Raw genomic sequence first — 27982 nt, forward strand, 5'->3', positions numbered from 1 at the left:
AGGGGGGAACCACTCAACTTCGGAAGTCCCTTTTCAACACTATAACTGCATCTGGTTCTTTAGATGCAAACCTCTCCCTACTTAAACCGTATTACACTGATTTTTCTCAGCTAGTGATACTTGTTTAGTGATAAACAGTGATATTTATTTCCACTTCTCCATCGTTGCTCTAACATCCTCTAAAAATGTGCTTTGGCACATGGTAAGTAATTTCATGGTAATGACTGAAAGAAAATCACCATTATGAAGACTGACCTAAGCAAATAACTTCTGTGTTCTCAGTCTCTGCTGCTGTGTGCTACTCCCATCATACCATGCAGTAAGAACTGGAAACTCAATCTTTTAAAACTGTGGAGGTCAAGGCTCTCAGCACATGGTTGTCAACATAGTTCAGTGGCAGAGTACACAGAGAAAGCTCCTGGTCCAGTTTCATCATTTCCAGTTGAAAGGGCTGGGAAGGACTCTGCCTGAAATTCTCAAGTTGACATACCTAGCACTGAGCTGGTCAACCAGCAGTCTGACATGGGAGAAGGAAGCTCCAGGTGTTCATAAGATCCCTTGAAAGCAGGGCCTATAAAAACTGCAGATGCAAGTCTGTGACCCGAAGTAGTGGTCACGAATAGTATCTCTGATCAGAATTATCTACAAGGTTATAGCCAGGTCCCATGTAACCCCACCCTTCACAGAATGTGAGTTTGGGTCACAGTCAAGTAACTGGGCCCACATTCCTGACAGGTGGCCATCTGAATAATGCAGAATAGAGGGGAATTATTACTCCTTGTGATATGGATTCTGTGTCTCCGTTTAACAGAGCCCAGCATTATACTAGGTGGGGGGGGGGCACTGCATCACAGTGTTGGTTCACGTTCACCTTGTGGTCCACTATGACACCTAGATCCTTTTCATACATGCTGCTGCTCAGGCAGGTCCCCCCCCCCATCCTGTTCTTTTGCTTCTGATATTTTTTTTTAATCCTAAATGCAGGGCTTTACATTTGCCTCTGCTGAACTTAATTGTCTTCTATGGCTCAAATAATCAAGCCTGTCAGTGCTATTTTGAATCCTGCTTCTGTTTCCCAGGGTGTTGACTATCCCTCCCCCCTACTTTGTGTCATTTGCAACTTTGATAAGCATTTTCTCTACTCCCTCACCTTTGGGTCATTCATAAAAAATAGGAGAGGGCCTTAGGTGTTGGAAACACCTAATCAAAGGTGTTCTCCCCCTTTCCCTGTGCACTTTGTTAAAAAAAAAAAAAGCAGCTTTTTAACCCTTTCTTCCTTTCCAGGGGCAAAAGTGTCTCCTGCCTGCAGTGCTGGAGAGCAGGGGGTCCATGCTGGAATCCCCCCTCTCCAGGGTGAGCAGGTGCCATAACCGCAAGAGAGGAGCAGGCACCCCAAAGTGCAGGACGCAACCAAATCAAGGCTAAAAGTGGGGGTGTGGATTTCGGGTGGCCGATTTACGCACCGGCTGGCTTGTCTTGCTAACCGGCAAGAGGCCCTTTTCCAAGTGGGGCTCCTCCAGGATTGGGGGGGGGGGAGCGAGTGTCTCTCCTGCATCTTCTCCGAGCCCTTTGGGGAGCTGGAGCGCGAGTGATGCGCCGGTCTTCGGGAGCCTTCCTGGGGGGAGAAGCGGCAGGTCCGGGAGGCTGACGGCGAGGGGCTTCCTTGCCGGGAGGACCGGCCCTGGGCAGGGGGCACCGCATCCCCGCGCCCTTCCAGCGCTGGCGGCCCCTCGGCCTTCCAGCCATGGCAGGGCGCTGTGCGGGCGGGCGGCCGGAGCGGGGCGGCAGCCTCCCCTCCCCTCCCCTCCCCTGGGCGGGCTGCGAGGGGTGGGCGCTGCCGCGGACGGCGCGCCTCTCCCTGCCCAGGGCGCAGGGCGCGCGCAGGCTCCGGCGCGGCGGCCGCGATGTCCTCCACGGGCTCCGGCTCCGGCGCCGGGTCGTCCCCGCTGCGGCCGCACCGGCCCAGGAAGGACGAGACGTTCCTGGGCAAGCTCGGGGGCACCCTGGCGCGCAAGAAGAAGGCCCGCGAGGGTGAGCGGGGCAGGCGGGCGGGCGGGGCGTCTGAACGCGCAACACCCGTGTCTGCGCTCCCCGCACGGCGCAGGGAGCGGGCAGGGCTCGCCCGCAGAGGCTCCCGCCGGCCTGCCGCGCCTTTGTCTCCCTGGGCGGCAGGCGGGGGTCCCACCAGGGCTCGGGGCCAGGCTGCAGAGTGAACTCTCACGGGGGCTGCCCACTGAGGATGGTCTGCCACTCTCGGCACCCACCCACAGTCCCGCTGGGGGCAGCCTGGTGGGCTGTGGGTAGAAACAGGTCATGGGCGGAGGAAGCGGTTTGATTCCCCCGATTTTCTGGGTTTTCAAAGTCAGAAGTGCAGAAAGTGCCACGTGGTGGGTGGTGTTTTCGTTCAAAGTTGACATCATCCTGATAAATGATAGTGGCTTTGGAAGTGCCCCAGGTAGGTGATACGGGTGGTGCAGTGGAGGGACCTGCGGTGGGTGGGGAGGCAGGTGAGGCAGAGCCTCCCCACTGGAGTCCTTCAGAAAGCAGCACTGCCTAGCGCCCCCAACCCACATGCTTTTGCAGAGGAGGCATGGTGGGGGTGCTTGCCTGCCTCCCACAGCAGCATCGCTTTTCAGAGGACTCTGGTGGGGAGGCACTGCCTCACCTGCCTCCCCACCCACTGCCCATCCCTGCTATAGTGTCTGCAGATGCAGCCACAATAGTCATGACCCAGGCATCCCCAGCCCTTAAACAGTAAATAAAAATTTAAAAAGTGGTTTTATTTTGGGGCAGATTTTGACATTTTTTGGGTTATGTCGTCACCTCCCAAACATCACACCTCCAGTGATAGGAGATCGAGCAGCTCTTGTAAACCACATTGATGGGCCGCATTGATGGGCCGCATTGATGTGACTTTGCAGAGTCACATAATGGATTCCCTCCACAAAGAAAGGTCTCTGCCCTCAGGAAATGACCATCCAAACTTAGACAGTGGGAGAGAAAACAAAGGAAGGGAGGGGAGAGGCAAGCAAGAGTGACCTGCAGGGATGACCCACGCCTGGCATCATCCCAGGGCCTCCTACAGCTTCATAACAAGTGGAAATGGGGGGGGGGGGGAGTCTTTCCTGTTGCTGAGTCTCCACAGAAAAGCCAGGAGTGGACCTCTAAAGGGTGTTCCATTTTCCTTCCAAGTCTTCTGTGCCTTTTACAGTTGCTTTGCTGGCCAAGACTGGGAGATGGCTGCTTTTTCCATGACCAAATCGCTGTCTCCGGAAAAGCTTCATCTGTTGATTTTCCTGTTATGTCACTGGTAAAGGTGCAAAAGCCCCCTCCAGAAAAGGAATCTGACAACTCAATGCCTACAAGATCACTTGTGATCTGCAAAGGGGGGATGGGACAGTTTGACTTTATGGTTAAAGAGAAGGAGAGGAAACTCTGAGAAAACTTGTAAATATCCTTTTAAATAATCCTTCCAAACATCCTTTTAAATAATCCTTGCGAGAGGCTGGCAAGATGCCCTCTTACATACTGCTTAGAAACTCATGCATTGCCAAATGAAACTACTGTTCAGGTGCATAGGTCCCCTGTGTGATGTGTGTACATAGGCCCCTTTTATGCTGATGCTGAATGTGTAGTCCTTGGGGTGTAGAAGCTGGCTGTTCGCTCACAGTATCAGCAGTCTCATTGCATTTGTGATTTGGAGTAGATACCTACAATTGCAAGGGTTGTATCTGCAGACTAACTGATGTGGAAAGAGGTTCTTGGAAGGTACAAGATTTGAAAAGCACCCTTTTTCTTGTGTGATTTTTTTTTCACGCCACCCAGCCCTCTTGAATTTGCAGGTTCACTCTCAGTGACGTGGGGAACACTGTTCAGTCCACATATGAACCCAGGGCATGCAGCTGCTCGCAGGGACTACTTCAAGGAGCTGCAAAGCACACAACCACAGGATGCAGTGCACATCCTGTTAGCACGGCTGCACCAGCACTGGAAAGTGGGATAGGATTGGGCCCTGATTTACATGTGCTTATTAATGATCTCTGCACTCATAGGCCAAACTGGAGGAGCCGTGCTCTTCTTCCTCAATATTTGTCTGAAATACTAGTTGCATATTGTTTTCTTCTACCTTTGTAAGTAAAAGGACAGATGACTTGTTCTCCTTATGTGAAGGCTGAAAATCTCAGAAAGGAATTTGGAATATTTTTGTAAGCTCCCAGAGTGCCCCCCCATGACTATGCACCTGACACTGACTGTGCCATTTTCTTATCAAACGTTGATTTTGTTGCTATGCAGATTGTTCAGATTTTGAGAGGACATTTCAAAGTGTTTTCTGTAAGTCCCCTCAGCCTCAGCCTTTGGGGATGACGTTTTTCCTCTTGGCTTCTTCCTCCAGACAAGTTTATGAGGATGAAGCTGTTGATGACACTCCCCGCAAAAACGCTGCAACTCACTGGCAAGAAATCCAACTGCCGCTTTCTTTAGTTGAGTCTGTTTTCACCTCTAGGTTGATCAGCAGTGTTCTGGCCTGTTGACTTTGATGCGGACAGCACGGAGCCAAAGAAAATGGGCAACTTTTGGTGACTTTGTATTAAAATGCAGGGCAGCATTGCAGATGTCAGGGCTGCAATTGAAATGGGAAGGTGGCCCCTGTGGATTGCGACACTTCACTGGGTTACCTTCAGCATATTTACTCAGAGGGAAATTCTGCTGAGTCCACGGGGATTAGTTATTTTGTCAGTGTGTTTAGGACTACAGGCCGGTCTGGCATTTGTGCGCTCAGACATGGTCCCACAGAATTCAGGAGGTCTTTCTCCACTGTAAGTGAGTTTAGAATCACAATCTTAATTGCCCCAAATTAGGATAGTTATTAAACCATTTCTCCCCAACATTGCATATACCCAACAGGGATCAAATGTGTACACCTGCGGGCTGGACAGAAATGGGTTAACTTTGAGAGGGGGAGGGTAAGCATTTGGCTTCTGCATGTGGATCAAAGGAAACTTCTCCCATCCCCCAACCTGGGGCTTCCTACCCTGTTGCATTTTCTTTCATTATTAACTGTTTCAAATAGAAAGGTTAGCTGACATGCTAGACTTTACTTCCCAGACCTTTAAAATTACGTGCGCATAATTTTAATTTAAAATTAAATTAATTTAATTTTTAAGGGTTTAATTTAAGCTAGGATTTGCCAGTAGTGATGGGAAGAGCTCAAGACACCCCAGTCTGAGTTGTAATTAATCTGGAAAAACTGGCTGGCCAATATTTAATCCCCCTCCCCCCCCAACTAATTGAAACTTTACTTCTGTGCACCTTCAAAGGGGTTTACAAAGCATCCCCCAACTTCTCATAACCCAACACACCCTTTTTCCGGGAATTAGAATGACTCTTGCATTGTCTCCAGATACAAAAGGGGACAGAGTGCCTATATACCTTTGACCATTGTAGAAGAAGGAATTTTGGCAGGTGCAGCTCAACATGGAAGATTTCAAAAGCTGCACCTCTTCTATACAATGGTTAAAGGTATAGGCACTCTGTCCCCCTTTGTGTCTGGTAACCATACTCTTGCCCCCTCAAAGGCAGGGGTGTTAAACATAAGGCCCGCAGGCCAAATACAGCCCACAGAAGCTCTTTATCCTGCCCCTGTGATAGTTGGTCCTCCCAGCACCTCCATCAACTGCTCTCAGCTGCTGAGCTGCAAAGTGATGACATGATAGCATTCTTCACATACCTGAAGGGCTGTCATATGGAAGAAGGAACAAATGTGTTCTCAACTGCCTGTGAGAGTAGATCTAGACCCAGCGAGTACAAACAGCAAGAGAGGAGATTCCAGTTGGACATCAGGGAGAAATTTTTGATGGTCAGGGCGGTTTGGCAATGGAACACATTGCTGAGGGAGGGGGTGGATTTTTCCTCACTGGAGGTCTTGCAACAGTGGCTTGATCAGCACCTGCTAGAGATGCTCCAGGTAGAAGAATTTCCTGCTGCATGAAGGGGGCTGGACTAGATGACCTTGTGGGCACCTTCCAACTCTGATTTTATGAAAGACCCAAGGCAGGCAGCTCACATATTAAATTTGTTCTCAGGGGTCATTGGAGTTCTTTGCTTGGAGAGCAGGGCCACGTCTCATTTGATTATCTTTATCAAAAGGCCTTTGAAGCCAGCATGTGCAGCCAGCTCTGTTGCACCCCTGCGCCCCTCGCACTTGCTGCCGCACACGTTGGCTGCCAAGTGTGCATTCTGCTGAGCCTGGCTGTTACTTGCCAAGTCCTACTGTGAGTGCAGCTTTTGGGCAATGGAAATCTTTTCATCTGAATTAATCTCTCTTCTTTAATTAACTGGAAACGAAATAGGTTGCCTTAGCTAGCTGCATTATGGTTCTCTGTTTTCATTGGAAAGGAAGAGGTTTCAGTAAAGAGTTGAATTTGTGCTTGGGCTCACAGAGCCGGAGTGGGGAGGGCAGAAAGAAAAGGCAAGGGTAGCGAGGGCTACCTGTGAGCAAACACAGGTACATGGTTTTAGAGTTGGTTGCAATTAGCGATAAGGTGTAAAGGGTGAAACTTAAAATGCTTCAGGGGAAAGTTGATTTTGAGGAGGGATTTGGAGTAAGAATGATATGTGAAGTATGGAAAGAAAAGTGTTTCAGAACATGTACAGAGTGATTTTCTTTCCTTCACCTACACAGGAGGAGAGGGCACAGTTCAGTGGTTTAGCACATCCTTTGCAGGTGGAAGATCTCGGTATCATTCCCCAGCATCTCTACTTAAAAGGATCCCAGAGCAAAACCTTAGCTTCCTCCTTCCCTGATATCTGCAGTTCTACAACCCCTATACAGATTTACTCCTTCAGTGACAACTGTGCCATAAAGAAGTGATGTACGGCGGGAAACCAGGTTGTTCAAGTTTTTCTGGCCCATGGGTGATGGTTACTTTGCAATCCAGCACACAAATATCTGAAACTTCCTTTTACTGAGTCAGACCATTGATGGATCCTTCTAGATAGGTATTGTGAACACTGATTAGCAGCAGCTCTGCAGAATTGCAGACTGGTCTTTGGCAGCACTACTTGGAGATGCCAGGAATTGAACCCAGGATGTTTCATGCGCAGAGTATGTACTCTGCGGCTGAGGTGCAGGAGTGCCTTTCTAAGACCTCCAGAAGGCCTTCTGAGGTCTGGGGAAGCCGTGCGCTGTTGCTGGGTTCTGGAGGTTCTGTTGCATGGGTCCTGGAGGGCTGGGCTCCCCGCCAGTTCCCATAAGAGAAGTGACACCCCTCTGCATGACTGGAGGCCTGGAACCCAGGGCCGTGTATACCCCCCAGCCCCCCTTAGCTATGCTAGTGTAAGGGAATGCTCCACAGAATAATATACACCAATCACCAGAATTTCCGAGTCTCTTAATTTCCATCCAGCAAAGAGAGATTTGCCAGATTGCTGCAAAGGAAATTTTTATCTCAACTATTACCTCAAGGTTTTGTAATCTACATTTGCTTATGCAGTTTCCAGCTGAAATATCCTGCTAAGATGTTTTGTGAAATACCAGAAAAGCAGCAACATCCTTCAGGAATGTGGCCTGTACGGTGGCATAGCTAGGGGGGCTGCGGAGCACTATGTTTTGCAGGGAACCTCACTGTGGGGGCGTGCAAGCGGCCCCTTCCCCCTCCCAGCCATTCCAGGTGGGGGTGGAGACAAGGAGGCGGATGCCCACCTGGAATGGCTCCAAAGGGAGGGGAAGGGCCACTTGCATGCTGCGGTGGGGCTGCCTGCAAAACTTAATGCTTTGCACCCCCTCTAGCTACACTACCGATGTGTTCATCTCCACCAGTAGGGGGAGCCTTGACTTATTCTTTTCCTGATTTAAAAGTTTCCATGTTGCATTCTCTTGCTTGGACTTTCCATTCATCTCTTCTCCTGGGTTGCTCTTGTCTGGCATCTCCCAGCCTGAGCGACTGGGACCAGTTGCTCCTCTTGGTTTTCTGCACATAATAATAATAATAATAATAATAATAATAATAATAATAATAATAATAATAATAATAATAATAATAACAGGTATTTATATACCGCCTTTCTTGGTCTTTATTCAAGACTTTATTCAAGACAGTTTACAAAGGCAGGCTTTATTTAAATCCCTTATTAAATAGGGATTTTTACAATTTGAAAGAAGGTTCTTTCTTTCAAGAACCACTACATTCAGGTGCTTCATTCCAATCTGGCTTCACATTCTGGCCTCCATCCTCCCACGCTCAGAGCAGATGGAATAGCTCGGCTTCAGCTTGTCAGCTGCTTCAAGGTCGCACGGTGCCGGTGGCCTCGAACTGGCGACCTTGTGGATGTTATCTTCAGGCAAATGGAGGCTCTACCCTCTGGACCAGACCTCCTGCCCCTTATTCCTTTCCTGATTTAAAAGTTTCCATGTTGCATTCTCTTGCTTGGACTTTCCATTCATCTCTTCTCCTGGGTTGCTCTTGTCTGGCATCTCCCAGCCTGAGCGACTGGGACCAGTTGCTCCTCTTGGTCTTCTGCACATCTGTCGATAAAGCGCTTTGCGTGACTCGGCACCACCGTGAATGGGTTGTTGTTCTTTTTTCACAGGTCTGCTAGCAGTTTAGTGTTTGGGATTTATCAGCAAACTAGGAGGTAACAAAACTGAGCTGGGAGTGCAATGAGCACAAGGCTCGTTTCCATGCGGCTTGGTGCCCTGACCTGTGACTTTGCACTCTGTCCATGTTGACAAGCTGGGCTCGACCCCTGATCCTTCTTTACCAGCCCAATTATTTGGCTTCTATGCTGCCTTTGAGAGCTTGTTGAGAAGGAGGCATATAAACAGCATTCAGAAATAAGAGGTGTGTGAAGAACTTTGTGGCTTAGTAGCATCTTATCATCTGTTGCCCACTCTTCCTGCAGAGTCATTTGTGTGTTTGTGTTCTTGGAGTCCTTCTGTATGAAAGATCTTGCAAGTAATTGATTGTGGTTGAACTTTTCCAGACCCAAGCAGTGGTGGAAACAACTTTTGCATTTTCTCTCTGTCCTTGGTGACCGTCTTTTTTTAACAGTGAGTTTTGGGATCTTGTCTCACCTGTTCCCATCCCCCTTTTCTTTACTTGGGAAGACATTTACAGCCCATGACTATACTGTGCCCGCCCGTAGCATGCAGTGGTGCAGGTGCAGCCTCCATTGCTTGCTAGAGGCTGGCCAGGGACCATGCAGCAATGAAGAGGTAAGTAAAAAAATTTTTTTTACTTACCTAGTCCACTACACCATGGCCCCCAATGAGCTTACTCAGATCTATGCCAGCTCTTTGGCTGGTGTAAATCTGAATGGTCCATGGGTTGTAGCAGCCAGCTGAGGGCACTGAATATCAGCAGAGCTGTTGCTGTCAATATCCGCTCTCAGTATGCCCCTGGCTGGTCCAGATCCCCTCTGTGATCCTCCTCTGGAATGCTCCCTCTGTTGACTTACCTGCTCTCGCTGGGGCTGGGTGCTCTGTTGGTGCACGCCTAGGACTGCCAGCCACTTGTGCTGATGGCTCTGGCACACACACCATTGCTGCAGCTGCTGCGGGACTGGGCCGTGCACAAATGGAACACAAGTCATTGCAAGGCTCGGGTAGGATGAGGCTATCGGAAACTGTCAGTGATCTAGAATGCTGTTGTGTTGTATGTAGCTTAAGACTCTGGGTTGAGAAAACTGTGATTATGGGAGTTTGAATGGGAGCTGTTCAGTTAATTTCCAATTGTCGACTTGCTGACTTGATTCAGGTTGGTTGCTCTGAGTGTATCGTGAGAATTGTAGCCGCCACCAACTTGGGTGCTTCAAAATTAATTTGTCCAACTGCTACCCCCGTCTTAGCTTGATGCAAACAGATGGCTGGGGTTATTTAGCTCTTGTTTTAAAACAGAAAACACCTGCTTGGCTGCCCTGGACTCAAGATGCTGCCAGATTCACAATCAGTTAAACAAAACTGCATGAATGGTTTGGGTGGGTGGTGACATTTCCATGCATTTGGCTATAAAAGTGTTCCCTCTTGTATTTCTGCTCCTAGTAGGAAGCTAAAGATGAGCAGACAGGGGGAAAAACTCCTTTTGTAGAGTGTTGCCCTGTAATGGCTTCACTCATGCAAGCAAGTCTACACTTGTGCCATTGGACATTATGAATAGCAATGATACAGAGTGCATCACTGCACCAAACATTTCACTTACCAAAAAGACAGATTTTTGCCCCAAAGGGTTTGTGTAATTCTGCAATTCTGTATATGTTTACTTAAGAGCCTGGTTAGTACTTGGATGGGAGACCACCAGGGAATACCGGGTGCTGTAGGCTTATACTATAGTCTTTCGAGACTGAAGGTTGCCAACCAACCATAAGCCCCACTGACTACTTGGGGATCCTGGGTACACATACACAGGATTGTGCTGTCAGTGTGGCCAGAGGGGAAGACTAAAGGAGAAACAAGCACAATTGATTGTATGGAGGTTTGTAGCAGTTGGGGGATAGGGATTAAGGGAGTAAAGCTGAAAGGGCGGGAAGCTTCAGGAAAAGGAGGTGGGAAGGTATTTGTGAGAAGGGGCACTGCAGAGCTGTTTGGAGAAGGAGTCCCCTTCCCTTTATGCCAGGGATCTCCAGTGGTGAAGGAGATGATGGCTTGTCCTCTGTCGATGACCGCTAGAAAGAGGCCTGGAGTCCAGAAACTGCAGCATAATGTTGCACCGTTTGCATGTGGTAGCGCCTAGTCTCTCTTGGATGGACGTGGTGGTTCTTTCCATTCTCCAAAGTCGGAAGTTGAGCCAGGGCTGGTCCCTTTATTTTGGTTCTCTTTGATTTTGACAAAGGAGTTCAATCCTGGGACTCAGAATTTGATCTCCAGCTGCCTTCTGGGCCCTTTTAAAATCCCAGTTGGTTGTAACAGTAGCATAGCTACGGGGTGGGTGGTGGAGTAAGTATTGCAGAATGGCTCCAATGGCAAGTGGAAGGGGCCACTTACACAGCGCATTGTGGCACCTGCGACACTTATTGCACCACCTCCCCTGTAGCTATGCTACTGTAGCTATGCTACTGGGTTGTACAAAATGCATTGATCAGCTGTGAATCAGAACTGCTCTCTGTCCTGTGTTGTGGCTGGATTAGACAGAAGCTCACATCTCTGCTGCCCATAATTAGCCATACTATTTGATATCACAACAGCTGCTGTTTTCCAGCACTGTGGTGTTCGGAGCCTGGATCGGAAATAACTGCTGCTAAATTTAAATAGTGGTTATTATCTGGCTAATTTTTGAATGCCCAGGCTGCTGATTGCCATTCAAGATAAGGTCATCTGTGACAATGTTTTAGGCAGCAGCTGTGTGGCACCTTGAAGGGCCACTGCCTTAAATTCAGGGCACTTACATCTCCCCCAAAAATAAAAATGGCAATTGCTTGCTTGAGATAATTTTGTGTTCTTTAGATTTTTGTTTGGTCTTTTGTCTAATTTTAAAGATTCCCTTTCCTGTTAAAGTTCCTGTGTTACTGTGTGGAAGCTGTACTAAACAGGGGGCTGGTTCTATGGTTCTGTGACTGCCAGGAGTAAGATTCAGTGTTCTTATAGCAAGTGACATGCTATAAAAGGAAATCTTGTGAACTTTGTTTACCCAGCCCGAGGGGTGGAAGTCGGCACGAGCTACAGTAGATTTTTCATTTGCTGCCCATGTACTGAAGAGGATCACGAGAGTTCATTCCATTCTAGGAAGCTGCGTTTGGTACTTAGTACTGTCACAGTCACAGGATGATGCAGGTGGCCAGCTGACTTACAAGGGGATGCACCAAGTCTTGTGGGACAGGAACAGAGAGCCCTCAGAATATGGCCATGTACTGTGTTTTCATGTATGTGTCTCTGTCCTATAGCTTACCTCGACTGTGCTTTCTTTACTTCCCCCGTCTAAGGGAATGCCTTTCCCTCCTGAGGAAGAAAACTAATCGGAGTGTGGGCTGCAAAAACCACAGAGATGCTCTGACATCCATGTATGTGTGTGTGTGTGTGGGGGGGGTGTTGCTCCATTCAGACCACCCGTCTGAATTCACCATAAAGATGAATATTCTGTGAGCATCAGCTTAAAGACGATGTCAAGAAGGACCAGGGTTTGGACGCGAGGGCATTGCAATGGCCTCTATGCAGGTTCAGACAAAGTGGCAATGACTTGGCTCCGGGACAGCACCAAGAGACTCTCCTTGAGTTTCACTGCCATGCAGTGTGCATGGGACATTCCACCCCTTGTCCCTGTGTTGCTGCCCGACCATCTACTCCCATGTCACTGCGACCAAATTAAACCCAGCTGGCAGGTCAGGTCCCGTCCATCTGCCTCCCCTCTCTTTTAATTTTACGGGCTGCCAACGTTAACCCGTAGCACTACGCAACAGGCTGCCTTGTGTTGCAGGGCCCTCAAATGGCTGGCCTGCTTTGTAAGAAGCGCAAGAAAGCAGGAGGTAGGGAAGCTTTTGTTGCACATAAGTGGCTGGTGTTTTAAAAACTAGTTTCTTTAGAGATATGTGCAAGGAAAAAATCATCTTGCCGTGAGCTTTAGTTTCTGCTCCAGAGGAAAAAGTAGCATAACCAGCTTTCAGGGTCCACTTTACTGGGTCTTTTGGCGCGCCGCTTGTCTATTCAGCACATAGTTCAGAAATGGAGCAGAGCTCCACAGTCTTTGGAAGGGGGATTGTTAAAGACAGGGCATAGTTTGTTTTCCTCTGCAGCTCTTTGTCGGCTGGCAGCCTGGGAGTGCAGCTGTGCATGATTTATTTTAGTTCCTCCTGAATGCGTGTTCTTGGTCAGTCTCTGAGCACATGGTTAGGAAATCCGGAACATTGTCTGTTGTAGACATTGACTGCAAGAACATGTGTGCAGTTGAGATCATCTCTATCAACGTTCTCTTTACATTAAATTTGAATCTGACGGAGATGTTGGAGCAAAAGGTTGTGTTAAAATGAGTTGTAATATTGTGTGGTGCTGTGCTGATATGACAGCCAGCGTGCTTCGTTCACAGCTACTGTTTGTCGGTGTAGCAATGGGGTGCTGGGTAAGCAGCAATGATCAGAAATGTTTTCACTACCAGCTGGTGGCCTCTCAGCTCCAACTGATCCTGGATTAAACTGGTTATTTGGATACTTTCTAGTTTAGATTTCAGTGTGAATTCGGACCACTGAATGCAGGTAGATTACCCCGATCCGGACATCCAAAATCTAGAGATTTTTGTTCCAAGATTTTCTTTTAACTTTCTGTATTGTGAACACTAGAAGGTTTTGTGCTCGTTCCCCATGTATGGTGCAGGTACAGGCTATAAGTTCTGTTCTCTGCTGTTTGATGTGTACCTGTACAAACGTGGTTGAAAATTGTCCAAGAGGCCAACAGACACCTTTATGGGTCACAGGGGAAAGAACAAGAGGAAGCATTGCTCATTATATTTAAGCAATTATTCAAAAATCCAGACAAATCCAAAATCCAGACACCTTCCTGTCCCAAGTGGTCTGGATAAGATACTCAACTTGTATTGTATTGATCACTTACATTTGGTCACTTGGTGGGGGATGTTTGCTAAGGAATAGATGGGAGAGTCTAACACTGTTGATTCTTCTGCAGGCAGGGTTAGGTTGGGTTATGCTGCCTGACATGAGTTATAGAGGCATTTGAGGTACAGCATCAAATAATAACAGAAAAGTATCACTTGTATCCAACGAGCTATTGGGGAACATTAAGGAATAGATAATTCTGATCGGCTACATTAATCTGTAACGTCAACTGTCCAATGTGTGGTCCCTAATTGACTGGAAACACTTGAGGAGGAATGAAAAGAGGATGGTAATAAAGGGGCACTGAAATAGCTCCACTGAGGGAGGGAGGAGCTACAAACAGTGAGTATTCACTAAAAAATCAGAGTAAGATTTTGTAGGGAAGGCTCTCTGAAATTTCCAAGAGAAACTTGGGGAACGTTCAATTTAGCTAAAAGTGACAAATTGTGCACTTACCAGAAGCTTATCTTTGTTTCAGTGACTGACCTACAAGAAGAGGGTAAAAATGCCATCAATGCACCCATGTCCCCCACCACCACTGACCTGCACCCGGAAGATACCTTATTAGGTATGTATGAATGGTAGTTATGGACGAGTAGGTATAAGTGAACATTTGTTACAGTGAGGTGAGAACTTGGGGGTCCAAGTCAACACACAGATCTGAAAGAGGGCCAGTTGAGCCCTTCCTGCTGTCCACTTTCCAGGGTCAGCAGCAGAATAAGAGGATGATATGGGATGTTTCACCCTTTCCCTGTGGGGCTGTTTTCTATCTCAGCTGCGGGGTCCTATATCAGGGATGCCCAAACCCTGGCCCTGGGACCACTTGCGGCCCTCAAGGCCTCTCAATGCAGCCCTCAGGGAGCCCCCAGTCTCCAATGAGCCTCTGGCCCTCCAGAGACTTGCTGGAGCCCTCACTGGCCCGATTCAACTGCTTTCAGCATGAGGGCAACTGTTTGACCTCTACGTGAGCTGTAGGATGAGGGCTCCCTCCACTGCTTGCTGTTTCACATCTGTGATGCAGCAGAGGCAGCAAAGGAAAGGCCAGCCTTGCTTTGTGCAAGGCCTTTTATATGCCTTGAGCTATCGCAAGTCCTTCATTCATTCATATAAGTTCATCTTTAATATATTCATTTATGTAAACTTATGTAAATTTATTCATATTTTAAATGTAAATTAATTCTTTTTTTCCCCAGCCCCCCAACACAGTGTCAGAGAGATGATGTGGCTCTCCTGCCAAAAACTTTGGACACCCCTGTCCTATATCTTTTCTCCAATGAGTGGAAAAATAGTTGGAGGGAGAACTTTGGGGCAAATAAATACTGACTAGTAAAAGGTTAAACAGTCCCTTCTGCCCCACCTCACTCCACACGTAACACGGAAAAAACTTGTTGGTAAAAACAATGTTAACTGTCTGTGACGTGTACTTGGACCAATTATGATGTATTGCTGTAAAAAGAAATGAAATGGATGATTGCAGATGGTTTTTCCTTTTAACCGTAAGCAGTAGCTTTTGTTTGTTAAGGCACATTTTAATACTTCCTCTAGTGTGTTGAAAGGTCACCTATCATTGGCCTTTTGTAAAACGTCAATATCTGGGACCTGCAGACCTCCAGATGGGAGATCATTCTGTATCCTTGGAGCAATTAAAATTAAGGTCCTGCTTCTAGTTGTTGCGTTTTAGAGCAGTGGCGGCCTTTGATCTCTGCCCCTGTAAAATACAGTGGGCCCTTGGAATCCATGGGAGATCCATACCAGGACCTACCTTGCAGATACTGAATTCTGTGGATAATTACAGTAAATCACCGGTTGGGCCTCAGAACACCTCCTGGACATGACTGGAAAGGCCTCCAACTGCCTGCAGATCAGGAGGGCACGCTGTAAAAGATGCTCGTGGGAAGGTGATGAAACAAGGAACTGATCACCCAGCCACCTACCACCTCAGAGAGAGACCCTTATCTTCTTTGTGCAACCTTAGTGCTGCATTCCATGTGATCAGAGGCTCGGGCACAAAAGGGTGTGATGCCTTGGAGGAAATTAGCACTCCGTAATCCTTCATCGACTGGCTTCTTAGTCATGCCCTGTTCCTTATGATGGCTTGAAATTGTTTCTAACTTTAGACAATGACCAGGTTTGGCCACTTATGAATCAGACTGCAGCTGATGCAAAAAACAGTTTCTCAGGCACTGTGTTGGGGGGTAAGTCGTGATGGCTGCAGCTAAGAATTCTTATTATCTTCCGACAGAGGAGAATGAAGAACGCACCATGATCGATCCCATCTCAAAGGAGGATGCCAAATTTAAAGAGCTCATCAAGGTAGGGAAGAGACAACCTTGTCTTCTTTTGATGCTCTGAGAATACATCTCTCTTTCTCTGTCTCAGTTATTGGCGAAATTGGCCCACGCAGCAGATCAAAGTGGTAGGGACCAGAAAGGTTATAGAACAGATTGTACCACTTCAGCCTGAAGATGTGGGAATCACAGTTTTGAACACCACCATTTTAAAATGTTTGCAAGTAGAAAACTAGAAAGGGGAGGGCTGGGCTAGAAATGCAGTTCCTGATGTTCTCTTGTGTTCACAGCTGGCTCCACCATAAAGCCACCTGATGCGGCTTATGTTGGTGGTGGATGGTGAGGAGAGCGAGTGGGCATTGAATCTGAGATGCCCTTACCACCAAGTCTGACATCACCTCCCTCTAGCTTGTCGTGGATGCAAGCCACGTTGATCCACTTCCCACTCAGTCGAGCAAGAAGTGCATCATCTGCTTCCTTATCCTGCTTTCATCTTGCTTGCATGGCCCTTTTAAATATAAACAGAAGCCCCACACTTCTGATGATCTGCTTGTCAATTTGGGGTGTATCACTTTGTACTTGGCAGGCAGGTTTAGCCTTTGCACAACATCCCATAATTAGGCAATAAAAAGTCAACTTCTAGGATTCCTCTCATAGATGGTGACATTTGGTGCTTCAAAAATGCAAGCAGCTATTTTGGTGAATTTTGAAGAATCCAAATTGCATCCAGTTCTGGTTGCCACATCTCAAAAAGGACGTAGTGGAACTGGAAAGGTGCAGAAGAGAGCAACCAAAATGATTATTGGGCTATAGCAGTTCCCTTATGAGGAAAGTGTACAACGTTTGAGGCTCTTCAGTATAGAAAAGAGGCAGCTGAGGGGAGGCATGACTGAGACATACAAAACTATGCCTGGGATGGATAGAATGGATAGAGGGATATTCTCTTCCCTCTCACATAACACCAGAACTAGGGTACATCCACTCAAATTGAGTGTCAGGAGACTTGAAACAGACAAAAGAAGATATTTCTTTAACCAACTTGTAATTAATCTGTGGAACTCCTTGTCACAGGATGTGATGATGGCATCTGGCCTAGATGGCTTTAAAAGGAGATTGGACAGATTGATGGAAGTTAAGTCCATCACAGATTACAAGCAATGATGTTTAAATGCAACCTCCTGTTTCTAGGATTAGGCTACCTCTGAATGCCAATGCAAGGAAGGGCCCCAGGATGCAGGTCTCTTGTTGTTTTGTGTGCTTCCTGAGGCATCTGGTGGGCCACTGTGAGATACAGGAAGCTGGGCTAGATGTTGTTTTTGGCCTGATCCAGCAGGGCTCTTCTGATGTTCGTATCACAGGAGGTCCATTGCCTTCCTAAAGGCAAATTCAGTCATTTTTATCTCCTTTGTCCAGGTTTTAATTGACTGGATAAATGATGTCCTGGTGGAAGAAAGAATAATTGTCAAGCAGCTTGAAGAGGATGTCTATGACGGGCAGGTGCTACAGAAGCTGCTGGGTGAGTGGCTGCTATAGACTTGAATGTGGTTATTAAGAGAGTTTGTGCCTGCAGTGGGGAGCCCAGATTCAAATTCCCACTCAGCGCTCTGTGTGCAACCTCACAGGAATGTCCGTGGGCCAAAATAGGATGATTCTGTGTATTTGTCCTTGAAGAAAAGGCAGGATTCAGATGCATCAGGTAACCAAATGAACAGCTGCTTACAGCAGTATTGAGCCAGTGAAGACAATGAGACTCACAGCACAATCCTGTTGGGCTCTGCTGCTGCCGGAACTGGTGTTTCAGCAGCAATAGCTGCTTTTGTGTTGTTGCAAATGGTGTTCTTGCAGTGTGTGAAACCACGTGCTTCTGGAATGCTGCTGGAGAGGCCAGAGCAGAAACAGGAGCAGCCACCAATGGCAGTGAGTTGGCAGGGAGCGTGGAATGGAGTGACATGGGTCTAAGGCGGGAGAAGTGGTACCCTGTGCAAGTGGGTTGTGCTGGATGCTATCCCCTCTGGGAGCAGCTGACATGCTCTCTTTGCCTCCATGGACTTGTGCCAGCTGAAGAGCAGGCTCAGATCTGAGGAGCCCCACTGGTGATTGGGAGGCCTATGAAGGGGTAAGGGAAAATATTCTCCCTCTAAACTCTCAAGCCTCCCAATCTCCCCCCCCCCATTCCATACAGTGCACCCCTTTTTGGCTCGGTTGCATGCTGTAAGAACATAAGAACAGCCCCACTGGATCAGGCCATAGGCCCATCTAGTCCAGCTTCCTGTATCTCACAGCGGCCCACCAAATGCCCCAGGGAGCACACCAGATTACAAGAGACCTGCATCCTGGTGCCCTCCCAACTATGTGCCCTCCCTAACTGTGGCATGGTTTAGGATTTGGCTCCAAATTGACAAAGGGGGAAATTGGCATCAAAGAGTCTTTGCTTTCAACCTGTTTTGCCCTTTCTCACAAAAAAATCTTGCTTTGACTTGTCTTTCTGTCCACCCTAGAGAAACTGGCTGGCTGTAAACTGAATGTGGCGGAAGTGACTCAGTCCGAAATTGGTCAGAAACAGAAACTGCAGACCGTTCTGGAAGCCGTGCACGACTTGCTCCGACCCCACGGCTGGGCGATCAAGTGGAATGTTGACTGTAAGGATTCGCCTGGAGTGGGTTTGCGAGGAAGGGCTGCAGCTAGTGGTGGAGAACATGCTCTGTGTGCAGGCCGGGGGGTCCCATGTTCAGCTCCAGGCATCTCCCCACAAAAGGATCTCAAGTAGCAGGACTGGGGAAGAACTTTGGCAGTCAGATTAGAAAGTCCTGGGCTGGATGGTGGGACAGCATAAAGATAGCATCATACATCCAAAAATTAAAATGCTTCTCCTTCTACCCCTTGCATTTACGATGCTAACAGCAAATATCCTAACAGGAAGGTTCTTGTGACCCAAAATCTTCACATGGAGATGGGAGATCCCACATCACCAGTTCAAATCTCTGTACGAAATATTAACTCTCACCGAACTTCTGATTGTGTGCATTTTTCCTCTCCAGCAATCCATGGCAAGAACCTGGTGGCCATTCTGCATCTGCTTGTGGCCTTGGCCATGCATTTCCGGGCTCCAATCCGACTTCCTGAACACGTCTCTGTGCAAGTGGTGGTTGTCAAAGTAAGCACATGTCAGAAACGCTTATTTGGTTGTTCTGTTTGTGTATACAGGTGGGGCCTCCATTTCCACATAATTTGCATCTGTGGATCTGGCTCAACACAGGTCCCCCCAGACCTGTGTTGAGCCAGTCGTCGCCCTACGCGAGCCCTCCGGAGGTGACTGGAGCTGTGTTTTCCGAAGCCCACAGAGGAAGTGCGCATCTGCCCACTGCCTCAGTGGGCTTCAGAATGGCGGTTTCTGGCTCCAAAACACTGCTTCAGTTTCCCAAGGGAAATCAGAAGTGACTTCTAAGCCGTATAAGGCGTTCTGAAGCCCAGGGATAAAGGGCTATAAAGGGTGTGTGCTCCATGCATGTGTACCCTCCCCCCAACCTCTGTCAAGGTGGCAATGAGTTTAAATCAAAAGGAAGGATTTTCCTCCTTCATAGTCTGAATTAATCCTTTGCTTTGCTTAAGAGTTGCTCATGCAACATGGGAGCCAGTTGTGGAGAAGTGGCACTTCTGCTGCAGAGAATATTTGAGCTGGGCCCTGGAGTGGTAGCCAGCTGCAAATGCCATAATTCTAAAGATGAATCTCTTCCTTCCACTTAGTAGAAATCTAACCTTTAAAAATCAAGAGTTCTGGACCAGGCATTTCTCTCTGCCATCCCAGCCAGTTTGATTTCCATTCTCCTGTCTAGCTTGCCTTATTCTCTTACAGAAGCGGGAAGGACTCCTCCAGACAGCTCACGTCGCAGAGGACCTCACCACCACAACAGAGTAAGCACAGCTCTTCGTGTCCTCCTTTTGCTGTTGTGTACACCAACTTGGATTCTCAGCAATAATTTCAGTTTAATGTGTATGGAACTGACGTTTTATTTGGCATGAATTGTTCATTGTCTTTATCAGCTTAGGGCAGTGGTTCCCAAACTTACCTGGTTCATGACACACCCACAGCCTTTACTTTCCACCTTCGTTGAATACCACCATCTTGAATCTTGAGAAATCTCACTAGATCCAGGAAGGTAGCACCCAAATCTTATGAGATTTCACAGGATCGGCAGCGGCCACGTTTCATGAGATTGGGGCTCCAGCATTTAGGATCTCATTAAATCCAAGATGGTAGTGCCTGAATCTCATGAAATTTGGGTGCCATCACCTTGGATCTTGCAAGATTTCAAGAGATCTATGATGGTGGTGCCCAGGGGAACAGATTAGAGGGGCCCTAAGGCATTGTGACACATACTTTGGGAACCCCTGGCTTAGGGAATATATATCTTGCATGCATAATAACTGTTGTTTGTTTCTTCTTAAATCCCTTCACTGCCTTTCTAGCCACACCCTGATCCCACACAAGCTCTGGGTCTTGACTTTAACAGACCCCCATGGCCCCTTTTCTCCCGTCCTCTCATCTGTTACATCCTCCTACACTCCTGACTGGGACCTTCCTTCTTCCAGCTTCACCACTTTCAGCTGTGTCCAAACATCCTCTGCTCCTGCAGACAACTCCACCCTTTCTCTGTGGCTTGGAACAGCTCCCTGGAACACCTACTGGGTGCTTCACTTTCATCATATCCCTTCTCAAAATCATTCTCAACTAAAGTGATCAGTGGGGTGAAATGCACATTGTTTTGTGCTATATAAATAACTGTGTAGGGCCAGCAGACAAAAGAACCCATCCCCTAGTTCACTGGTTCCTAACCCATGGTTTGTGGACTACAGATAGCCTGTGAGACCCTGAAAAGTCACCTTTGATCACTTCTAGTGTCTCACCAAGCGAGCGCTCCCCCACAGACCACTAGACAGGGCAGAGAATGGACCTCCCACAGCTGCAACATCCACTATAAATAATAAATCTAATAAATCTTCTCTAATTATTACAAATTAAACTGCATTTTTTGTTTGTGGGGGAGTAATTCTCCTTCCATTGTATAGTAACATTGACTTCAGGTCAACCTGTGCCTTCCCCCCCCCAAAAAAAATTTTACCTGTTAAATTGTGGACTCTTAGAAACCCATTATTCATGAACTGACAAAGCATTTTCTAAAACCTCTATTTGCAGGATGATGATGGGAAGATTTGGTGAGTAAAATATTTCGGTGTGAAAAATAAAACAGTTCTGAGCTATCTAACAGCAAGATGCAAAGCAACTCCGTAGTTTATTCAAGTAACCCTCTGTTAATTTTCATGTGACACTTTATTTAAGACACTATCCTCTTGGATTGCCTGTTTTTATTATGCTTTTCAGTTAAAAAAAAAAATCATTCGGTGGATTACATCGCAATAGAAATGTGGAAAAAATGGTTTCCTGTCCCTAAAGGCTCTCAGTCTATTAAAAAATAACACAAAAAGACACCAAAAAATGGCCACTGGAAAGGACACTGTATAGATGTGCCCCGGTATCTGCAGATCAGCTTATCTGTGGTTCCCTGCCCCCCTCGCCCATTACCTTCCTTTATCTTGTTTACAGTCAGAAAAGGCAATCAGGTATCTTGCTTTTACAGGATATCTTGCTTTCTGCTATAAGCAGAAAGTTTATGGACAGACAAGCATGCAGGCAGCCTATACGCTAGAAGGGACAACGCAGTGAACTTTACCTATGGACCCTTCTCTCCTTTTTTGTCTTCCTGTGCCTCAGATGTCCTTCCTCCCTGTTCTCTTTGGTCCCAGTGCAATTTTACCAGCACTCTGTCCTAGAAGGTGGTTATTTGCATGGTACCCAGGGGTGGCTTCTGAGAAGCAGAGATATGTCCTCTAAGGCCGTGCTGAGCTGGAAAATTCCACCTGTCCCTTGTTCAATTTGGAGCATTGCTTGAGACAATCACCTGGTGTTCACCCAGGGTTAAGCCAGTTCATTGTAAGGTCTCCTTAGATGAGCATTGAATAAAAATAACCACCCTGCATCGTTTGCTTCCATTAATTTTCACTAAAGACTTACCCTGAACAGACCTTTTTTCCTTTTCTCTCCAAACCAGAGCGAGATGCTTTTGATACACTCTTTGATCACGCACCAGATAAACTCAGTGTAGTGAAAAAGGTAAAGCAATTGTTTTTCTTGAGCGCCTGGAAGGATTCTTAATTCTCTTCAAAGAGCCAAGAGCCTCCTTTTCCCTAGTTTGGTCCTCCAGTTCACAATAATAATAATAATAACTCAATATTTATGTACCACCTTTCTTGGTCATCGGATTACTCCTCTGTGGTTTACATAGGAGGCATTTCTGAATCCCTCAAGGGGATTTTTACAATCATAGAGGTTCTCTCTTTCAAGAACCAACAACATTTCAGAATGGATATTCCTGGTTTGGTCTCACTTCTGGCTTCCAGTTCTCCCAGGCAGGCTCCATCTCTCACATGGAGGGCAGCCAAGACGCATCTTGCTTACACCAAGAGCAGGTGGAATCACTCCGTTCGGCTTGTCACCATTCTCAGCCGTTCAGGGAGCTGCCGGTGTCCTCGAACTGGCGACCTTCTGATGTTATCTTCGGGCTAACAGAGGCTCTACCCTCTAGACCAGACCTCCTGCCCACAACCTTCCCACAACCAGGAATATTTGTTTCCAGGCTGTCTGTCACATTCCTCAAAATGAGTTTGCTGGGATAACAACGTAGTAGGATAAAAGAACTGGAGTATAGTAGGCTATACTATACTGTACTATAATTGTATAGAGGGCTATAATGCACAGTGATTATAACTATGGTGATAATTTTGATTTCAGTTCCGCAAGAAAATATTTTGCAGTCCATTCTTTTCTGAACACGTGGTGTTCACTTGTAACGCCTCCAAAAATGGACCAAAGTGTTGCTCTTGTGGCCTTCCCCATGTCTCTGTCAGGACCGTATCTCTACAGGTTTGTAGAGATGATAATTTTCAGATGGAACTTGCACAGAGCTGTATTTGCCCCCATGTGATTGCCCCGAATGTCTGTTTTGGCCCTAAGTCTGTCGTCACGGGTTAAATCAAAGTTGGGTGATTTGGTCCCCAAGTTCCAATGAATTCCAAACAGAGTAAATGCGTTAAAAGTATCTTGCTCTTGAAATCTTGTTCTGTAGTGTGGACAGGTTCCACTATTTCTTAGAATTAAAAAGAAAATGGAGAAGTGGCTGTTACCTATTTCTTTCTTTGACCATTATGTTGTTTTCCTTTCAGTCCCTGATCACATTTGTAAACAAGCACCTAAATAAACTAAATTTGGAAGTGACAGAATTAGAAACTCAGGTAAGAGACTTTCCGCACCAGTGCTGAGTACTGGATATCGTATGTGTCAGGCATACGAGACTGTGAATTTAATTAAAAGACCGGATTTTTTATTTTTTTTTTGGGGGGGGGGGGAATAGACCATTACCCCATTGGCCATTTTTTCTGATCAAAGTCATCCTCCAAAGCTGGTTGTCCCACCCAAATATCTGAAGTGCAATATGACAGCAGATTAAACTTAAGTTACTGCCCTAAGTGTACATTCCAACCCTACCTGTGTATGCCAAGGATTGAAGCTGGCAGTGGGACCTGATCTTTATTAAACTCCCTTAAGATGTTGTGTCTTTCTGGGTGGGACTAATAAAGCTATTTAATAATAGTGTAATGACTTCTTGAGGTTCTCTTTCTGCTTCCCAGACCAAACCATGTCCAGTTTCATAAACCTTGTCCCTGCCCCCTTTTTTTCCAGACCTAAAAGCCCCCAATCATTTTAGTAGCACTTCTTTGCACCTCTGTAGAGGGTTCTTTGTACCTTTACTCACGATATTCCTTTGGAGATGGGGCAAATAGAAGTGCCCTTCTGTCTGCAAAACCCACATGCCTGCATCACTTCTGTCAGTGATCTGTACACATGTCTGGCTTCTCTCTAGCATTAAATGGAAAGCGATAAGAGCCAGGAATGTCTTTCAGTGTTCCTGTTACAACTTTGCAACTCATCGGCTGAGGGTAGATAATGACTACAGCTGAAGATCATGCAAGCATTGGATTGAAGCCTTGATATATGCTTCAGAATACCTTTTCCTGGGACTGCAATCCAATGCCTGCATACCTGGGAGTAAGCCTCATTGAAGAAAGTGAGACTTGCTTCTGAGTTATTATGTGTAAAATTGTGGTAGATGTTTCATTTTGTTCCATGGGTTATTTATTCTTTCAATGACTTGTTTTACAAGTACCAATTGACCCCTATTCTGCTCTCCCTGGGAGTGCCACTGATACTTCTCTTCAGTTTGCAGACGGTGTGTACCTGGTGTTACTCATGGGCCTGCTGGAAGACTATTTTGTTCCCCTCCACAATTTCTATTTAACTCCTGAAAGTTTTGATCAGAAGGTGGGTAGAAATCCCATTGAGCCAACGTTGCTGCAAAATTCCTCTCCTTTCTACTGTTTCCTATTTTTTTTCCCACCAAGTGGTCTCAGTGACTGCAGATACACTGTACTGTTGCAAAAATATACTGTGAAGCTTACAGCCTAATCCTAACGAAATCCCTAATAAAATCCCGTCACGGCGATGCAGCGTGGGCCACACTGCACCCACAGGGATTTTTGGCTGCTGGAGGTCTCCTTGGAGTAAGGCTTCCAGTCATGTCTGGGAGGCCTTCTGAAGAGACTGGGAAGCTGGCGCAACCTCTGGAAGCCTGGCTGATTTCATTATCGGCAGATTTCTGTATTTGGGAGGGGGTCATGGAACCCACTATAATAATAAATTCCATCCACTAATGTAAAGGAAAAGAGTAGAATTGTCTGGTTTTGGAATTGTCTGTATTGATGAAAAACAAGTGGGCCTTTTATATTAATCATGTAAACAGACCATTCCCATCTGTGAAAACAGCAACCTGTGGTAACAGCTGAACCAATGTTAAAAGTGTTAGCAAGCAATTCTTGAAAGATGATACATTCACTGTGTAGATGAAGAATCCTATGAAGACGGCATCCAGGTACTGCAAACTTAAGCTAGGTTTAACCCATTTCTGCCCAGCCCACAGGTGATCCCTGTTGGGTATATGCAACATTGAAATGGCTTAATGAGAGGAAACATGGAGACAGTTTTTCTTTACGATAGTTTAACTAGAGGGCTTTTCAAACTGACTTGTTTGTCTTGCAGGTTCACAATGTTTCCTTTGCTTTTGAACTGATGCAAGATGGAGGGCTGAAGAAACCAAAAGCTCGGCCAGAAGGTAGTGTGCCAATATCATATCCCCTTTCCAGCCCCAGTCCACCTTCCTTGGTCCACGTGGACTTGCCCCAGCCATCGCTGGTTCAGATTTGAATAAACCCATTGGGGCAGTGAAGGATTACCCCCAGGCAAGAAAATGTTCTGTTATCCAGTAAAGGTTATCCACAACTGCCCCTCCTCTGCAGGACGCAACATGTGCTCGGGTGATGCGCCTATATCAGTATGGTGTTTAGATAGAATTGGACTGTCTGAGATGTTCTTAAGCCAATATATAATTTGAGATATTCTGTTCAGAGATAGGAGAAAATTCATTTTCCATTCCCAGACAAGTTATTTTAATTAGCATTAACTATGGGTAAACCTTATTTTACCTTTAAAAAAACGTGCACATTGAAAACTGTTTTTCCTACTCTGAAAGAACCATAGATAAAACAATCTAAACACTTCCCTCTTTTCTTTTTTCCCCTCCCACAGATGTGGTCAATTTGGATCTGAAATCTACCCTGAGGGTTTTATACAATCTGTTCACAAAATATAAGAATGTTGAGTGATTTGGAAAACTCCTGAGATGCAAAATGTTTACAATGTCCTTTGGCGCTGAGATTCTGAGAAGGATGGGTGGAGTAGGGTCGTCTCTTTTTTCCTCTTGTGCCATTTGCTGTTTTATCTTAACATCACTCTCCTCTGTCCACTGTGTGCCTTTAAAAATGTAGTTTTCCTTGAAGTATCCACATTGTCCTTGTTTTGTTCTATAAGTATGCTATTTCCTATATGCTGCACTCAGCAGAAATGCTTTGTTCATTATTAAAAACAAAATGCATGCATGCATATATGTGCGAGAGAAAAAGAAACCAGCCACCTGAGGGTTTCAGTTAACACATCTGATGAGGTATTCTGTCCAAAAGTGAATGAGAGATTCTACAAAATTGTGTTAGTCTTTAAATTTTAGCAACTTGGTTACCTGTCTTGAATTTGTTCATTAGTATAGATTAACATTTCCCAAACTGGGTCACAACTGATGTTCAATGCTTCACCCACAAACTCTTTCTGGGAACACCTGGAGGTTGCTTCCAGGTTGAGCCAGGTCTGCAACCCACTGACCTCTGAACGCCTCCTGGAAGTGACCAGAAACTACTTTTGGTTTGCTTCCATGACTTCCAGTTGCTGCTGGGAGGACTTCTGAGGCCTGCAGAGGCCAATGGAGTAGGTTGTGGGCCCAATGCAACCCAGAAGCACCTTCCAGAGTCTCCCAGAAAGACCTTGCTGGGAAAGCAGTTAGCATTGGGTTACAACTCAGCATGGAGGATGAGGTGGGTCATAGCACTCAGAAGTTTGAAAACTATGGTATAGATTACAATCACAATACAGTGGGGCCTCAGTATCCATGCACCTCCTGCGGATACCAGTTTCTGTGGATACTGGGGTCCACGGGAAGCCCTCAAAGGCTTCCTCGATGCAACCGGAAGTACCTTGTTGAGTGTTTACTACAAGCATGCTGCCTGGGTGCTACAATCTGATAATTATGATTCTGTAAATTGTAATTGTAATATGCAAACAAGCCCTGTGCTTGCCCATCTATAGTGAGAAATGGCAACTGCTACAAAGTACGGTGGGCACTACTACTAACCAGTGGCATAGCTAGAGGGAGTACAAAGCAATGGCACTACTAGAGGGGGTGCAAAGCACTAAGTTTTGCAGGGAGCCTCACCATAGCGTGCAAGCAGCCCCTTCCCTTCTGAGTCATGGGGGGGGGGGGAGATGGAGGCCTATGTTTCACTCCCCCTACCTGGAATGGCTCCGAAGGGGCCCTTTACACACCACAGTGAGGCCCTCTGCAAAACTTAGTGCTTGGCACACCTTCTAGTTATGCCATTGCTACTAACTGATACTAGGGTATTTTGTGTCCTGGACATTTGCACCTAGTGTTGTTTTTTTAACACATTGGTCATTTGCAACGTAATATAACTGGGCAACAAACCCCATGCGATATACCCAAGCTTCCTTATTTTAAAAAATAAAGTACATCAAATATATACATATCAGGACACAAATATCCAAGATGCAAAAAAACAAAAACCAGACACAAGTATTCAACATTGGGACGTAACTGTCCAAGATGCAATGGTCCTGTCACCCTCCTAACCACCACTAGCCAATTTTGCTGCTAAACTTAACATCCGAAGGCATTGTGGGATTTCATGATAGGGACCACTAGCCTTCCTTCCCATCTGCTTCAGAACCAAGAGGAGCTGAGACTTAGTGGGGGAGGGAGATTTACCACTTACTGCGTTTTTTATCTGCATCTATTGCATGTGACATGCATGTTTGTTTAAATGGTGCCTGCGCAGGAGAGCATGACCCAGGCTCGTAATGCAATTTGAGAATTGGACCGATGGTAAGAGACGTCAGATCCTGCAGGCTATGAAAATGGCCACCCTTTTAATTGGACATCCCCCTCCCCCAACAGAGGGAGAAGCACTGGCTGACTTTCTTTCAGGAAAATTCCATGAGCCGCTGGAAAAGCAGTGAACTGCTTTTCATTTTGTATTCCCCTTACCTATAATTTGTATCATTTCCTCCTAATAAAGTTTTGTTTTTGCACTTTCAGCCTCAACGTCCAGTTGCTTCCATACCAAAATCACTGAGCTGTGTCACAGGTCACTGCACATGAAATAGATTTCCCTGTGTATAGAAATCTCACCATGAAAAGCACATCTGGAACACAGTCCTGATACCAAAACAGCTTTCCACAACCCCCGGGGGCCCACCAACTTAGGTCACTCAGAACTAGCGCTGACCCTGACCACAAATGCAACAGAATTAAATGTTGGCTCCCCTCCCTGAGGAACAGAGTTTATGGAGCCTGGGACAGATATGATGT

The 27982-nt window shown here is 46.5% G+C and overlaps 1 protein-coding gene across 1 annotated transcript; it reads left to right on the plus strand.

Annotated features, from left to right (window-relative positions):
* Nucleotides 1-1851: 1851 nt before the first annotated feature.
* On the plus strand, nt 1852-27708 carry PARVB (parvin beta). Its single transcript, XM_066633502.1, has 13 exons — nt 1852-2031; nt 14012-14101; nt 15776-15846; nt 17235-17337; nt 18320-18460; nt 18860-18975; nt 19675-19733; nt 21016-21035; nt 21929-21990; nt 23100-23168; nt 24154-24255; nt 25030-25102; nt 25576-27708. Exons 1-13 carry the CDS (start codon nt 1905-1907, stop codon nt 25650-25652), a joined length of 1110 nt encoding a protein of 369 aa, XP_066489599.1. The 5' UTR covers nt 1852-1904; the 3' UTR covers nt 25653-27708.
* The last annotated feature ends 274 nt before the right edge of the window (nt 27709-27982 follow it).

Source organism: Tiliqua scincoides, chromosome 7, assembly GCF_035046505.1.
Source record: "Tiliqua scincoides isolate rTilSci1 chromosome 7, rTilSci1.hap2, whole genome shotgun sequence".
Taxonomy (NCBI): domain Eukaryota; kingdom Metazoa; phylum Chordata; class Lepidosauria; order Squamata; family Scincidae; genus Tiliqua; species Tiliqua scincoides.

Coding starts and splice junctions, on each gene's coding strand:
- PARVB (XM_066633502.1), top strand. CDS start 1,905: ATGTCCTCCACGGGCTCCGGCTCCGGCGCCGGGTCGTCCCCGCTGCGG. Junction 15,847..17,234: donor AATTTAAAGAGCTCATCAAG/GTAGGGAAGAGA, acceptor TCCTTTGTCCAG/GTTTTAATTGACTGGATAAA. Junction 19,734..21,015: donor GACCTCACCACCACAACAGA/GTAAGCACAGCT, acceptor CTCTATTTGCAG/GATGATGATGGGAAGATTTG.